The 17,300-nt window shown below is 37.7% G+C and overlaps 2 protein-coding genes across 5 annotated transcripts in view; one reads left to right on the forward strand and one right to left on the reverse strand.

Annotated features, from left to right (window-relative positions):
- Positions 1–12,025, reverse strand: part of LOC132124411 (collagen alpha-5(IV) chain-like) — a 60,773-nt gene extending 48,748 nt beyond the window's left edge. The window contains exon 1 of the mRNA XM_059535410.1: positions 11,760–12,025. Coding sequence (XP_059391393.1) covers positions 11,760–11,837 — 78 coding nt within the window. The 5' untranslated portion in view covers positions 11,838–12,025. The remainder of the gene's footprint in view (positions 1–11,759) is intronic.
- Positions 12,026–12,722: 697 nt separating this feature from the next.
- Positions 12,723–17,300, forward strand: part of LOC132124469 (collagen alpha-6(IV) chain-like) — a 145,126-nt gene continuing 140,548 nt past the window's right edge. For all 4 annotated transcript variants that reach the window (XM_059535488.1, XM_059535498.1, XM_059535519.1 and 1 more), the window contains exons 1-3: positions 12,723–12,821; positions 12,960–13,087; positions 13,245–13,290. In XM_059535488.1, the coding sequence (XP_059391471.1) occupies positions 13,077–13,087; positions 13,245–13,290 (57 nt within the window). In that variant the 5' untranslated portion in view covers positions 12,723–12,821; positions 12,960–13,076. The remainder of the gene's footprint in view (positions 12,822–12,959; positions 13,088–13,244; positions 13,291–17,300) is intronic.

A 17,300-nucleotide genomic window follows, 5' to 3' on the forward strand; every position in this document is an offset into this window, starting at 1 on the left:
CTGAACGCTGGGCACTGGGAGTTGGCACATGTTTAAAAGGTTCAAACCACAAGTATGGGCTTGAGCAGGTTTTCTACTTCAAACCTGGCTGAAGTCACTATGATGGGGCAGGTATACATCAGGGGCTGTATTCACAAAACATCTTAAGGCTAAAAGATTTAGGAGAAACTCTAACAAAAATAATGGGCATGTCAGTGTAAATTTTAGTGCTCAAATGTTAGGGCTTATGTACTAAGTCCAAACATTACTCTGAAGGTTTCCTTCCCTTTTACACAAGGATTTACAATAAAGGCATAGTTTACCCAAAAATGAAAAGAACACCAAAGATATTTTGAAGAATTTTGGGGACCACTGACTTGCATTGTACGGACAAAAAACACAGACATTTATCTAAATATCTTCTTTTATGTTCCACAGAAAAAAATAAAGTTGTACATGCTTGGGTAAGTAAAGATTTTTTTCTCTTTGGGTGAACTATCCCTTCAAATGGCATACCAGCATATCATATGTGTTGATGCTCTGTTGATCCTCGACTTGATATCCAATGTAAAGTGTGGGTCCTGGAACAAAACCACTTCAGAACTTCTGCTCCCATCTTATACAGAATGTATGAAGAATGTATAGCAATGAAGGTATTATGCACCATTTTTCGAGGTGACTAGCATGTTTGCATAGTATTGGTAAATGTAATGAAAAAGTAATAAATTAACTTTAAAAGTATGAAATGTAAATTCTAAGTTCTTAGAAACATATTAACCTTGTTGTTCTCTAATGTGCTGCATCTGCTAAAAACAATGTAATGTACCACAGTTTTCTGTAATGCACTAAGCCACAAACCCACGTGTCTGCCTATCAAACAGAGAGAATGATAATAAAGGTGATGTCTGGAGCAACAACATATGTTCTCTTACTCCCATTCAAACTCTGACGAAACATGTCTCCGAAACATGTCTCAGTCTCAGACTAGATGAGACGATATCTAAAGCAGACAAACCTCTACACACACACACACACACACACAAAAATGTCCAGGTAACTTCTCTCTCAACGTTCTTTCACAGTTTGATGACCTCTCCATCACTTAAACAAACACATAGTCCATGCATGTGTTTGTATGTGTGGTGTAAATTAGCCACCCACTGAAAAAGTTGCTATTTGCCAGTTTATTTAGGGTTTAGCGCTGTGGGGGTGGGGCAGTGGGGGAAATAGAGATTGGGTGTGAGAGGAGGATCACTGTCCAGCTAATCCTAAATAATATTTGCATCTCTTTCACACCACATTGAAACTATAAGCACCCCAACAGTGCACACATACCATTTAATCTATTAACTAGGGATGCACCGAAATGGCCAAAGGGGTGAATACCGAACACCTATTAATAGGCCTATTTTGCTCTTTTTTTCACCATTGCATTAATTAAAGCCAAAATGTGCTTTTTACTGTTTTGTCCTGCTTTAAAAAAAAAAAAAAAACTCAATTACAAAACAACTTTTAAATAATAATTTAAAAATATTTACTTTACACTATTTACTTGTTACATTCTAGCAGACATTATACCAACAAAGCAGTTTAACTTAAAATTAATAATAATTTAGTAAAATAATATTTTTTTGCCATTTTTGAGACTTGAATCAGGTATGTATTTTTTACTGTCTAAATAAAGGCAGGCTTGCTGAGTGGAAGAGACTTCTTTTAAAACATTAGAATATATTACAGATCCCAATTTGAACACTATGTGTGAATGTTATGATAAATGTATTAATAGAAATGTTGTAGGGTGATTATTATTATCATTATTATTGTCTTACTTTTTTATTTTGTTTTTCAGAGCAACAGTAAAATTACAATACTATCATTTACGAATGTTGATGGAATTGTTTCTTTTTCTCTGCTTTTATTTCAGCAGAAACCCGCAGGAAGAGCTTCTTTTTGTTGACAACAGCATGCAGATTTATAAATTATTATCATTACGAATTTGGGAAGATGTTTGTCGCATTTATCACATTGTCACATGCTTTAAAAAGAAAACTCACAAAAATGTTACTAAGCAACTGACCAGTAATGAGTGCAGCACAGATTTTCCTCGTGCTTTGGACTTTGAAACCTGGTGCAGAGATCTTAAGCTGTCAGATTACATGCAATTTGTGCGTGCATTAGAAAATTTAACATTCTGCAGTTTTTTTTACTAATCATTTGTGGTCATTTCCAGATTTCAATCATCTTACAGTAACCTAACCACCAGCAGTAGCCACCTCTTCTTCTCATTGGAGACGTGATGCAGCATTAAACAGTTTCTCGCTGTCTGTGCTTCATACAATTATACATTGGCGGCTGTACTGCGTTTGAGCTCTGTCACTATATTCTTTTCATTGACTATTTTTAACTCAAAAATCAATTTTATACATCATCGTTTCCGTTTATATAACGTGTGAATATATCCTCTATTGTATTCTACAACAAAAACAATCAGAGCGCCTCGCTATCACTAGTTTTATTTTGATCTCCCGGGTCCGCTATTAGCTTTTAGCCCGTTAGCATCAGCGGCGTGGTTGCAGCTAACTGCGCTTACATTGCTAATACTCTATTCACACACATTACCACTGCTGTACTCACTGTTACTTGCTTTAATGGCGGATGAATGTCTCCACTCTGTGCAGCTCGAGCTCGAGGCCGTGGGAAAGCAGATTCGCGACCTGGAGGTGAGGCAGGCCCAGCTGAGAGAGCGGAGAGCCGCGCTGGAATCATCCCGGGCTGACGCTCACAAGTCCGGGGTAAGTATACAGCGATCTGCTAACAGTCCCACCACGTCTACTCCGTGTGTTTCTCTGCACAGGCCCGGTGCACCCAGGACGCGATCTTCCCAGATGTCCTTCACTGCGACGCCGGGACACCACGGACCCTGGGTGCATCCACAGCGGAGGACGCGAGCCGGGTCCCGGGCTACGACTTCTCCCCCTCCTGCCTTCGACATCTCCATCCGGAACCGCTTCGCTCCCCTCTGCGAGACAGGACGCGACGCTGTGATCATCAGAGACTCCATCGTCCGACACGTTAGTGCTACGTTAGCCGAAGGTAAAGTGCACACTCATTGTTTGCCTGGTGCTCGTGTTCTCGATGTTTCTGCGCAGATACCCGCGATCCTGAAGGCCGACGAGAGCCCCAGAGCGGTCGTGCTTCACGCCGGGGTTAACGACACCATGCTGCGGCAGACAGAGACGCTGAAGAGGGACTTCAGCAGCCTGATCGAGACGGTTCGCAGCACGACGCCCGCAGCGACGATCGTCGTGTCAGGACCACTGCCCACGTATCGACGAGGACACGAAAGGTTCAGTAGACTTTTTGCTTTAAATGAATGGTTGTTGTCATGGTGTAAAGAACAGAAACTGCTATTTGTTAATAACTGGAATCTTTTCTGGGAGCGTCCTAGGCTGTTTCGCGCTGATGGATTACACCCCAGCAGAATCGGAGCGGAGCTGCTCTCTGACAACATCTCCAGGACACTTCGCTCCATGTGACTAGTAAGACAATTCTCTAATAACTATTATGATGAGTTTTGTTCCACCCGCTTAAATGATAAAAGTACTTGCGCTGTAAAAACTATTAAGACTGTGTCTGTTCCCCGAATAGTGAGGTCAAAATATAATGTAGGAGAAAAAATCTTATCGTAATTAAACCAGAAAAATGTAAAGTAAATGAACAAAAACTATTTTTAAAGTTTGGGCTCATAAATATTAGATCACTCACACCCAAAGCAGTTATTTTTAAATTAAATGATCACAGAAAATAGTTTTGATGTACTCTGCTTGACTGAAACCTGGCTAAAACCAAATGATTATTTTGGTCTAAATGAGTCTACTCCACCAAACTACTGTTATAAGCATGAGCCCCGTCAGACTGGTCGTGGTGGAGGTGTTGCAACAATATATAGTGATATTCTCAATGTTACCCAGAAAACAGGATACAGGTTTAACTCTTTTGAAATACTTCTGCTAAATGTTACACTGTCAGACATGCAAAAGAAGTCTAATGTATCTCTTGCTCTGGCTACTGTGTATAGACCACCAGGGCCGTATACAGAATTCCTAAAAGAATTTGCAGATTTCCTCTCAGACCTTCTAGTTACAGTTGATAAGGCGCTAATCATGGAAGATTTTAATATTCACGTTGATAATGCAAATTATACATTAGGACTTGCGTTTACTGACCTAATAAACTCCTTTGGAGTCAAGCAAAATGTCACCGGGCCCACTCATCGTTTTAATCATACACTAGATCTAATTATATCGCATGGAATCGATCTTACTGCTATAGATATTGTAACCCAAAGTGATGATATTAAAGACCATTTCCTTGTGTCGTGCATGCTGCGTATAACTGATATTAACTATATGTCTCAGCGTTACCATCTGGGCAGAACTATTGTTCCAGCCACCAAAGACAGATTCGCAAATAACCTGCCTGATCTATCTCAACTGCTATTTGTACCCAAAAATACACATGAATTAGACGAAATTACTGACAACATGGGCACTATTTTCTCTAATACATTAGAAGCTGTTGCCCCCATCAAATTGAAAAAGGTTAGAGAAAAACGTACTGTGCCATGGTATAACAGTAATACTCACTCTCTCAAGAAAGTAACTCGTAGTCTTGAACGCAAATGGAGAAAAACTAACTTGGAAGTTTTTTAAATTGCATGGAAAAACAGAATGTCCAGCTATAGACAGGCTCTAAAAACTGCTAGGGCAGAGCATATGCACAAACTCATTGAAAATAACCAAAACAATCCAAGGTTTTTATTTAGCACAGTGGCTAAATTAACAAATTACCAGACGCCACCTGATTCAAATATTCCACCAACGTTAAATAGTAATGACTTTATGAATTTCTTCACTGATAAAATAGATAACATTAGAAATACAATAGCGAATGTAGATTCTACAGCGTCTAACACTTCAGTTTCATCCATCGCACCCAAAGATAAACTGCAGTGCTTTACAAATATAGGACAGGAAGAGCTAAATAAACTTATCACTGTATCTAAACCAACAACATGTTTATTAGATCCTGTACCCACTAAATTACTAAAAGAGCTGTTACCTGTAGCCGAAGAACCGCTTCTCAATATCATTAACTCGTCGTTATCTTTAGGTCACGTCCCAAAACCATTCAAGCTGGCGGTTATCAAGCCTCTTATTAAGAAACCAAAACTAGATCCTAGTGTACTGGCAAATTATAGGCCTATTTCAAATCTTCCATTTATGTCTAAAATATTAGAAAAAGTTGTGTCTGCTCAATTGAGCACCTTCCTGCATAAAAATGATCTGTATGAAGAATTTCAGTCAGGTTTCAGGCCCCACCATAGCACAGAAACTGCACTTGTTAAAATTACAAATGACCTGCTTCTTGCGTCAGATCAAGGCTGCATCTCATTTCTAGTCTTACTTGATCTTAGTGCTGCGTTCGACACCATAGATCATGACATACTCATAGATCGATTACAAAACTATACAGGTATTCAAGGGCAGGCTCTAAGATGGTTTAGATCCTACCTGTCCGATCGCTACCATTTTGTTTACTTAAATGGGGTGTCATCTCATTTATCATCAGTAAAATATGGAGTGCCACAAGGATCCGTCCTAGGTCCCCTTCTATTTTCAATATACATGTTGCCCCTTGGTATTATTATTAGAAAATACGGAATTAGCTTCCACTGTTATGCTGATGATACTCAGCTATATATCTCAACGAGACCAGATGAAACTTCCCAATTATCTAAGCTAACAGAGTGTGTTAAAAATGTAAAAGATTGGATGACAAATAATTTTCTCCAATTAAATTCGGATAAGACAGAGATATTAATTATTGGACCAAAAAACACCACACAGAATCTTGTAGATTACAATCTGCAACTAGACGGATGTACTGTTACTTCCTCTACAGTCAGAAATCTGGGTGTTATATTAGACAGCAATTTGTCTTTTGAAAATCATATTTCCAATGTTACAAAAACTGCATTCTTCCATCTTAGAAACATTGCCAAGCTACGAAACATGTTATCTGTTTCTGATGCAGAAAAGCTAGTTCATGCATTCATGACCTCTAGACTGGACTATTGTAATGCACTTCTAGGTGGTTGTCCTGCTTCATCAATAAACAAGCTACAGGTAGTCCAAAATGCAGCAGCTAGAGTCCTTACCAGGTCAAGAAAATATAATCATATTACCCCAATTTTACAGTCTCTGCACTGGCTACCTATTAAGTTCCGTATCAGTTACAAATTATCATTACTTACCTATAAGGCCCTAAATGGTTTAGCTCCTGCGTACCTAACTAGCCTTCTACCACGCTACAACCCATCACGCACCCTAAGGTCACAAAACGCTGGACTTTTGGTAGTTCCTAGGATAGCAAAGTCCACTAAAGGAGGTAGAGCTTTTTCACATTTGGCTCCCAAACTCTGGAATAGCCTTCCTGATAATGTTCGGGGTTCAGACACACTCTCTCTGTTTAAATCTAGATTAAAAACGCATCTCTTTCGCCAAGCATTCGAATAATGTATCTCTTAAATTGTGAGTGTAGTTGCATCTGAATTTTTATTCTTTAGCTTGGGTTAAACTAATTTTACTTCAGTTTCAGCAGCTATGCTAATGATGTCTCTATTTTGTTTCTATGTTTTGCCACGGGATTTACATCCCGTGGTAACTAGGAGTTACACAAGCTCCAGTCTGGATCCAGAACACCTGAGAAGAGATGATGCTGACCCTCAGAGGACCCCAGATGATGCTAACCTTGAATCAACAACAGAACAAACAATTATTGCTACATGTGTGACTGCATCATATAATTACTATTAATTAATAATATTGATAGTTCATCATCTAGCTGACTACGTCTTGTATTATTATTATTAATTTTATTTTTCTAAAATCCTGTCAAACGTGCACAAACTACAAGCTACTACTAAATATTGTAGAAACATAATTTTCTGTAAAGTTGCTTTGTAACGATTTGTATTGTAAAAAGCGCTATACAAATAAACTTGAATTGAATTGAATACATGTAATGATTTCTGCATCTTTTTCTGTTAGATTTAAATACTTTCACACTAGCAACATGTTTGCTGCATTAGTGTGTGCCTCTATTTGATCATGTTAGTCATTGTTTGGTACATATTATTCAGCCTTTTTTTTTTGTTTATTTGGCCAAACATCAAAATAGATTTTTTTGCTATTTTCGGCCAAATAATTTCGGTAGCTGAATATCCAGTGCATCCCAACCATTAACACTCACTAGGCCATCAAGCAGCAGTAGATTTTGATCAAGTCTCCTGCTTGATCACAAGATTCTGATCGAATTTCCTGCTACTGTGATGATTCTCCTGAGAAACATACCTCAGTAATGTATCTTCATACAATGTGTCAGAAACAGTACAAAAATTTCAATTTTAATATGTTCAACAAATTATCATGTCTGAGTGAAACTGAACTTTTACAATGAATGTAAATTTACATTAAAGTTTTAAACTGTGATCAGATTTGCCAAGAAACCAAAATCTTCCATATCTTCCATACTGAAATTATCTGAGCAATATGCTTACTATGCAACAATCATTTTCAAAACCTTTTGGAGGAACATCTGAGAAGTCAGAACTCAGAACTGTATAATGACTAGAACCCGACCGATATATCGTTTTGCCGATATTAGCAGAAGATATGAGCCTGTATATGCCTATAATATGCTGCCAATATATATATATTGCTCCATTGTTTGCTACTGATGACATGGATGAAACACTTTAAAGCTTAGCAAATGCTTTAAAGCTCCGCTACACATTGTGGCCGCATCACCCTCTCGGGTGTGCATTATTTTTATAATAATTCAATGGCCCGTAGTCAATTATTACTTACTTATTCAGAGGTAGCCTATATTATGTCACACTTCACACTTCTCTAGTAAGTTTCATCTGTGTGTGAAGACAGTAGCGCAAATCCATGGATGAATGTTCCAAAGTGAAATAAACTTCAATGGAATAAAGTTAAATGGAATTGAATTGAAGTAAATTAAAGTTGAATGAACTTCAACTTTTCTGTTCAGTGCACTAATGTCAGACCCATTTTGGATGTCACGTCATTATAAATATTTGATCACCACAATTGAGTTATCATTGCAAAAAATGTGTTTATGTATTTCTGTTTATGTATATAATGTATTCTATATATAGTACCAGTCAAATGTTTGGACACACGAATGGTAAACTGTCCAAACTTTTGACAAGTACTGTACTATAATATACACAAAGAATATCAGTATCAGTATATCATTCAATATATCATCAGGACCCATGGGTATTAATTTTATCTACCTTGATAAAAATAAAAACAATTGGGCAGCCACTGACTCTGATTTTAAGCATAACCAAGGACCACGGTTTTAGCTAAAAATTTTCTTTACTGTACAACTGAAAGAAAAAAGTCACCATCATCTTTTATGGCCTGAGGGTGAGTAAATTAACAGCAATTTTTCATTTTTGGGTGAACTATCCCTTTAACTAGTAAAACTAGAAATCCAATTCTAAAAAAAACAATTATTTTTTTAGTTAAAATAATAGTTTCCCAATGCGAGCTGTCATATTGAGCATTGCCAGCGCTTTTTGGCCTGTTTTGAAATAATTCTCTTGCATGGCTTCCTGAGCATATCTCGTGACCCTCTCTCTCTCTCTCTCTCTCCTGCAGGTGAGATAAGACTGGAATTTGCTTGTCCTCCAGGTGAGACAGAACTATCATGAGCTGCCAACCCCCACCTTGGTCCCCATATCCTGGCATGAGACTGCAGCAAAACCCGGGCACTCAGGGTAGATTTCTTTGTACTGAATGGATGTTATGGCTGTGAATACAGACTGCTGATGTTTGGGGTTGACTTCATGGGTGTGTTTTCTTTCTTTCTTTCTTTTTTTTTGAGAGCTGAGGTGCTTCATCATTTGTGACACCAACATGTATGTGCATTACCATATTATGTATATAAAAGCAGATATGTACATGTGTATGTATAAGTGTGCTCATATCTGCGTTCACACACTCATATCTGAAGCAGAACACGTACAGACGCCACACACATCCATACAAGTTCATACACCTTGACCTGCAGTGTATGGAGTCCCTCAAGTATAAAAAGTTCAAAGCAGATCCCCATGGTTTAAGTTACCAACAAACTCTCTGACCTGGTGACTCCAGGTTCTGGCACCTCCAGAAGATTAAAAACCAAAAAGATCATAGAAAATTACAATTTTAGTTTGTATATATATATATATATATATATATATATATATATATATATATATATATATATATATATATATATTACTGAATAAGCACATTTTTGTATTCAACTATCATTAAAATACACTTTGTCATGTGATGCTAGATTTCACCACTAGGCGGCCAGTACTGAAGGACAGAAGGGTGGGAATTGTGGCCAGGAATTCCATTGTACTTTGAGTTAAAAGGCTTTGACATTTTAAAAATAGGAGAAAATCTGTCCTTTCACACTGTAATGGCTCCTCAAAAGGACATCTCTTGGTTAGATCGAGCGGTATACACCAGGAGCATTTCTAGCCTTTCATCCGCACTGGTGCATACCCCCACCCAACCCAACACCAAGTTTCCCAATATTTTGACACTTTTTTGGCTAATGTTATGGATAAATGGATATAGACTGTCTTCACAAGCTGCATCTGCAATACAGCTGCTTCATTGTTGACAAACGATAGAAGACATTTGCAAGTTTTGTTACCTACAGTGGATTAATTATCCACCTCATCCATGCTCTTTTTGTTACTATTTCAGACTTCTTATTTATTTTTATTTTTTTAAACTAGACAAGTTACATCAATATTTATTAATTCACAGATCTGGCATCACTATCTCTGATTCTAAACAGACACATGACATGACTGCTAAAATATTATTAGACAAGGATTTATCAATAATAGTTTACTTGGACACAGTGCTATTATTGTCCCCATGTCACAATATGGTCCTGGTGTCCATCATGTTTCTAAACGAATTTGCCTTATTAACTCTATCGTGAACAATATCAGATTTACTAACGGTATCTTTGAAAAGCATCACTGGGCACAAGCCAAAGCAAGGAACTCTAGCCTCAAGGATATATCTATTTGTATCACATTATAAAACAAATGTTTCAAATTCTGAATTATCCTGAATAATCAGTGCCACACACTCCTCGGGTGTCTCCTCGTATCGTACCTTGTATCGTCTCCTCGATAATCCACATCAGACAAACACAGAGACATCCTGGATTGGGGGGTGGTACATATACACTGGATTTTTGTTTGAAGGACTTGAGGGGTTAAGAGGTTCTGTGAACAATAGGCTGTGGCTAGATTCACTTATTGTATAGACCTGAGGGTCGTGCATCTTGGTCTCGGGGGATGGTTGGCACTTTAAATCTACATGCCTGTCCTGATGGCTAGCAAACTCCTCCCTCTATGAATGACAGATGCCACCTTTCACCTTGTAAACTGAGAAACAGAAACTGGGCGGAACCTAAGGAGTAAAATTAAAGAGTTCCAGAATTCTTACTGAGAATCAGAATAATTCAACAGCCGGTCATTGGGAAAGGAATTGCAAACTACATTAACACTCCCTGTTGGGATTGGTGCACAACAATGCCATTTTGGAAATGTAGGAACATGATGTGCTTTGTTGTAAGGTCACACATGTGCTCTTCTATCCCTGCTGTATCTGTACCCCTAGGACAGGTCCCTCCCTAAACATGTCCTCACCTGTCTGCCTCCTATGACAGCGGTACAATGAATCGGCCACATAGCGATGGCATATCTTTGTATTTGCGACAAGGTATCCAATCAGGACCAAAAATACAGGCATGCAAAGCATGTCAGATTGGCCAGGATCACTCTGTGGTGTAGTGGCTAATAAGAAAATTGTACACAAAGAATGTGTTTATATAGACATTTTACAGATGAGAACTATTTTTCCTTATCATTTCACATCAAGTAAATAACTGGCATATAATTTGGCAATAATGTCACATGTACTGTAATGTGCAAATACAAATGCAGTGCCAGTAATCAGACTGCAACCCATTTGCTTATAACAGTGTGCAACAAATTGTTGGTGCAGATTAGAAACCACTGCTAAGAAAAGATATTTAACATAACCTCTGTGAGGTTAAACAGTATGCGATATTATGAGCATGAGATTGACTACATGTGTATTTATTTTAAAAAAAGTAAAAAAACAAGCAAACACAACAACAACAAAAATAAAAACACACGGATAGCTTATAATGTTCACAAGAGTTACCAGAAAGTAAGAAACTTTACAATTATTATTAAATGATGTATTAAATAAAGTTGCTGTTTTATATCCAATATTAATAATACATTTTAAAAGAACATCCTTCATGTTTCTTTATGCAGCTGGGACTATTAAAATGTGATGCGCATTTGCACTTGCACTCAATAAAGTAGTTCTAGGCAATCAAATATAACGGATTGTTATTTTAACAGTTGCACATGAATATCCCATGATTCAAGTCACATAGAAGTTTCGCACTTGTTCTTAGAGATCTCAAGGAAACCAATACCTTCGTGTGATAAAGTAACCTGTGTTTATAAACTTTAGCTAAAGCGTGTGTGATTGATCCAAAGCAGTGACAACAGTTGTTTCACTTTAAGATGTAACTAAAAGATGTAACAAACAATTATTACTTACCGCTGCCTCCGATTTGCGCACCTCTGTACTTATAGTGAGTAACAGCAGTAACACCGCGCCGAGACCCTGTAAGTTCATGCTGATTTTCAAAGAATCTGCCCTCTTAACATTGACAGTTACAGCTATGAACACTTATTGAACTTATCATATTCCTCCGTTAAGCTAACTGCAGAACCAGCACGTTTTTTCAAAAGTTACAGAGGAATTCGTGAAAAGTCTCAAAGGCTGTCCAGTGCTGGCGCGCTCGCAATAATGTAACCGCACTTTAGTGAATCCCCTTAACCTGCTCACCGCACTACTTCATATCCCTCCGCTAAAGAACATTCTAGACCCCAACATACTTTAAGCTTTAAAGTCACGGGAGGATGAAAAGTTACATTTAAATTTATTTTGTGGCTTTTTGTTGGATAAATAATTAATAAAAAATCTATTTTACTGACTGTTTCTTTCTTTTGATTTTATAAGGGGATTTGTTAGCGATGTTGTGGCGGAGGACGCATCACAGACAAATGTTGACATTAAAATAAACATATAGCCTATTTGCATTCATTTTTTAATGCATTTATCAAACAGAAGGATGTAACTATATATGCTAGCACAGAAAGGCTATATTATTTAAAGTTTACTTTTTTGCCCAATAGTTCCATAAGGTTTGCTTGTTCTCTTCTGCTATTTTTAAGTTAAAAATAAGTCATTAAGTCATTTTGCAGCCTATTACTGATTATTAATAATGAGTTAGACATGCATTAGCTATAATATGTATGGAGTTAATTGAATGAACTCTGATCAGCTTATGTGTTAGTGTAGCCTAATTTTCATTATTTTTTATGATGTCCAGTGTCAGATATAGGCTGCATTAATGATATTTAGGCTTACATAAGTGGCACACTGTTTACTGATAAGTTTGTGGTTGTTATCGTTGTTTGTTTGGAGGCAAAAGCGTGAGGCGCGGATGATTGACGGGTGGAAATCCCGCCCTCTTTTTCAGAGCACGGCGCACTTGCAGCGGTGCGTGAATCGACTCTTGCCGCGAGGAGAGCGTTTCCGACACAGAACTTTCTTGTGAGTGAACTTCTCTTATTCTCAGAGGACACATAGGAGCAAAATTTCATACAATACTTTGTGCATGTGCAAAATTAGATTTCCATCTCTCGTTTAATTGTTTATATTTATCCTTATCTCTCTTCTTGCCCTATGAAGTGGTCGAACTGGTCACCGGATTCTCAAATGAATAGATTTGAAGCCATTAACAGAGCCTTACCGTGAAGACGCCGAGGATAGCCTACATTACCTGCTCTTTCCACAGAGCTTTGCAAAATGAAGCCGTGGTAAGTACATTAATATCTAGAGGTGTCATTTTATTACGCTTACAAATTCAGACACTTGGATGTTAAACAGTGAACTGTCAGTTTTAGTCACGGAGTTAAATAAAGCGCTTTATTTCTGTAGAGCACATATGATGGTTTTGTTCTTCTCCCCTCACAGGAGTTTTGTGTTAGCAGTTGTCTTGTATGCAGTGTCTGCTCAAGGGGTAAGTCTTCTATCATTATTAAAACGCATAACCGTTGTTTCCCTTGTGGATTTTGTCGCAAGTAGGTTGGATCATTTGTTATTTAACTGATACTCCAAGTTGTTTTTAGTAATAGCTTATACATTTGGCTCATCATGTTTGGGTTAACTTTTGCAAACACATTTGAATGTTTTCATAAGACACAATCACTTGACAAATTACAACCTATGAAGTTTTGTGTAAACTATTTGTGTGCCTTTTAAATGGTTAGTTACTGCTAACAAACCATTCGTTTTTCAGTGTAATTTCTTGTTTGATGATTTGTGAAGTATCTCAGTCCTCTCATCACCAAACTGACAAAACACTCCTCCTTCTAATTAATATGCAAAGTGTTTCTCTGCCACACCCATTTACCCTGTTACTGCCATATTGACACACAGTATTCTAAGTAAATAAATTAAATATATGATTGTTTTATTCTTCTTCAGTTTTATAGGATTTATAGGATTTAGAATTTACCTGCACGTTTAGTATGCAAAAAATATCTTCCATTTATCATCTTTGGCTCATTTGTTTTTTCATTATTATTTTTTAGAAAGTTGTGAACAGTATAGCTTTTGAAATCTTTTCTTTAAAAGTAGTTAGGGACAAATCTTACAGATTAGTAGAGTCATTAAATTGTTGTAAATGGTGGAAAATAAATTGGAGGTATTAACGTGTAGGTTTAATTGTTACATATAAGGTTAGTGTGAATCCTTATAGAGGTAAATTATGAAAAGTTGTCTCTTGAGGCTTTATTTGAAAGTAATTTGTGATTTAACTGTTCTGGGCTGCGTTTCCCAAAAGCATCGTAAACCTAAGTTGATCATAGCTCTATTGGTTTCAGTGGGTCTAAAATGTACTTAAGCTTACGATGCTTTTGGGAAATGCAGCCCTGGATGCCTGTAGAAGTTAAGGAATGGTCTGGGTGTGGGAAATAGAAAGAGAGTCTTGTATTTAATTATACCAGTTAATAATAGACGGCCTGACATTAGAGACTATATAGAGATTAAACACTTATCGAGTGGCAGCATTTTGGATGGGAAAAACTGATGTGAGAGTAATGCAGGTGGGATGGTGAGTAGTTGCTTGCAGTTTAGTCTAGCCATGAAATAATTAGAGCCTGCAGTAACAAACAGCTTAGCAGAGTAATAATTAATGGAGGGCTGGATTTTCCTCTAGTTCCTTGTGTAGCATGAAGCACTCATGTTTTGCTTCGGTATAGTCTACATAGGATGCTGTGCCTTTAGATGCTGTTTTATTTGTAATAAAATAATTGAATAATCTTCATTTAAATTGCCTATTGTTTTATTGTCCACAGTAAAAGAACACTTCCCAAAATTCCAGTACTTGTAAAAATAATTCTAATTTTAATTTTCTACTACCTGAAAATCCAATTTAGGTTCAAGTTCAACTTCCTGTGTGGGGTGGCCACTGGCCAGTTCAAGCTAACACTCAAGAACTGATAAGGAGCCAGTTCTTAATTCTGAATTTTGCATATCCCTTGTATGTAGTCATAAAATCAGACAGAGAATCCAGTCACGTGGTCACAGGAGCTGCATTGCTTGTTAATACCAAGTGTAATCTCTGTGAATGCAGAGGCATCTGGTGTAAATGACGTGCAGATTGTTGTCAGTACTCAGCACAGTATATGCAGTGTTTGAAGTGGAAAAAAAGAAGTGCCGGTAATCTACCACCCTCCCAAAAAAAAAAATATTTTAGAGCATTTTTATTATAAATAAGCACCAGTTAAGATGTGATACCAAACAGGACCACAGGGAGATGCCAAAAGACCACTAAACCTGCTGCCTTAACCTGACTGTACATGCTACTATACAGATCCATGCAGAATAACTAAACCACTGACCAGCGCATAATCTAAAACACCTTCAGCCGGCATTCATTATAAAACATTTGTGCTTTTAAGCCAAATACATGCTGATTAAAAGATTAATTTACTGCCATCAGGACCTAAGTCACTCTCTTCACCATCTCTGATGAAATCCATGTGAAATCCATGTTTTTACTGCATAATCGCTGTTTTGAACTTATTTATTACTATTGCATTCCCTTACTGGATCCTTGAACTTTCCAGAATTTTACCGGTTTCAAATGACCTCCTGGGTAGTGTGCTTTGTAGTGTCATCATTTCTAATCATCCGAATACTGACACTTTGAATCAGTACTGGCAACATGTCAGAAGTGCCGGTACGCACGAAAAAGTGCCAGTATGCTAAAGATTAAAATATTAACGTGTCGGTACTGGTTATACTGAGTATATGAGAAACTGAAAATTTAAATGACACAATCAAGTTTTTTGGTGTGGATGGAGAACAGTAAGGTGCCAAGCAGTGATCCCTGTGGGACACCAATGTTGTTGATGGGGACTTGAGAGTGGGTCTTACTACTTTGCATGACTTATTTTCCAGTATCAAAAGTAGATCTTAGACCAAAAAAGTTCAGATCACAAAAAAATACATCATTCACTAGGGCTGTCACTTTTGTGAAAAAATCATTTTCGATTTTTAAGACATAAGTGTTCATTGAATCGATTGTAAAATCGATTTTCCATGTCAAAAAAAAAAGACGTTTCCTTTTTCAATGTCAAATAACGGACGAACGTAAAGAGAGCGCTGGAAACGCACAAGTCAGCAATATTTCTTATTTATTGGCATGAAGTTTCGTGCAGAATAATAAACAGCAACAGGAGTGCAACATTCTCGAAAAAATATATATGCAGAGGGGACGGCTGCCATAACAAAAGAAAAACATCACTGCAGGCCTCAACCCGGCTGCATTTATGATTTAGGCAATTCAAAAATCTCCAAGATTATTTTAAATAATGATTCAATCCATTGCAAACAACTGTTCAAAAAATGAAACTTTAAATGGACTTGAGAACAGGCCATGTGTGTTTTTTTATTGAACGTAACCGACACTTTTAGGCTAGGCAGCACTAGGCAGGCATAATGAAATGTGCAAAAGGCTAGGGCCATTACAAATTTATTGGACAGGAAAACAAGTCGATCAACATTTTCGGGGTCCAGAGCAGAGCGTTTTTTTATTCACTATATGTCCAGCTGTTGAGAGGATGCGCTCTGACCACACTGATGTCCCAGGGACACTCATCAGGTACAGCTGCGCATGGTTTGGGGTATTACTGCCAATTTTCCACCACAAAAGCCGGTCGCTGTCAGCTTGCAATGGTCCTTTTCATAACTCAGCATCTCTTGTAACTAGATGCGCGAATGAGGCGAATTCACGTTTACCGTGCTGCGAGACCTCCAGACGCGCGTGAACGCATCTTTACATTGACTTATGTTACATCCAGTGACGTATTCAATTGTGTTATCTGTATTGTTGCATGGTTCTTTTGTTGTTTTCCTCTTGCTCCTTGTCTCCTGCTTCTCTGGCTCCTCCCACTCTTTCCACTCGGGCAGGTAGCTGATTGCCTTTTCCAGCTGCATCTACTTACCAACAGAAGGAGAAGCAGTATAAAAGCTGAGCAGGAACTACAGAAGATGAGAACTTTTCTCCAGAGCATGCCCTTTGTCCAGCCTGGCCTTGTGCAGTTTGTTGTAGCCTTTTGGGGTTCTGTTTAGTTCTCTTCATTAATCTGAAGTACTGTTGATTAACTCTGTTGTTTGATTGTTACCCTTTTTGGAAGCTGTAGGGAGGTGGGTGCCTTTTTCTTTTGTCCTGTACATATTTTTCTCCTGGTTTGAGGATTAGATAGGGAGTGAGTGTATAACTTGTTGTTGTTGATTTTTATTTTCATTTGACAGGTTTAGAAAGAATCTAATTTCCAGAATAGACACCCTTTTGTTTGTTATTTTGGCATTGTTCCCCCTCCTGAAGTGTTGCTTCCCTCTTAATTTTATTTCTTTGAGAATTAACTCCCAGCATTCACTGAGCTGTTAATAAACCTTTTTAACAGCGATGTTGTTGTTGCTATGCTGTGGCAGGGGCTCGGGTAAATGCTCTTCCCAAAT

The sequence above is a fragment of the Carassius carassius genome, chromosome 3 (genome assembly GCF_963082965.1).
Source record: "Carassius carassius chromosome 3, fCarCar2.1, whole genome shotgun sequence".
NCBI lineage: Eukaryota > Metazoa > Chordata > Actinopteri > Cypriniformes > Cyprinidae > Carassius > Carassius carassius.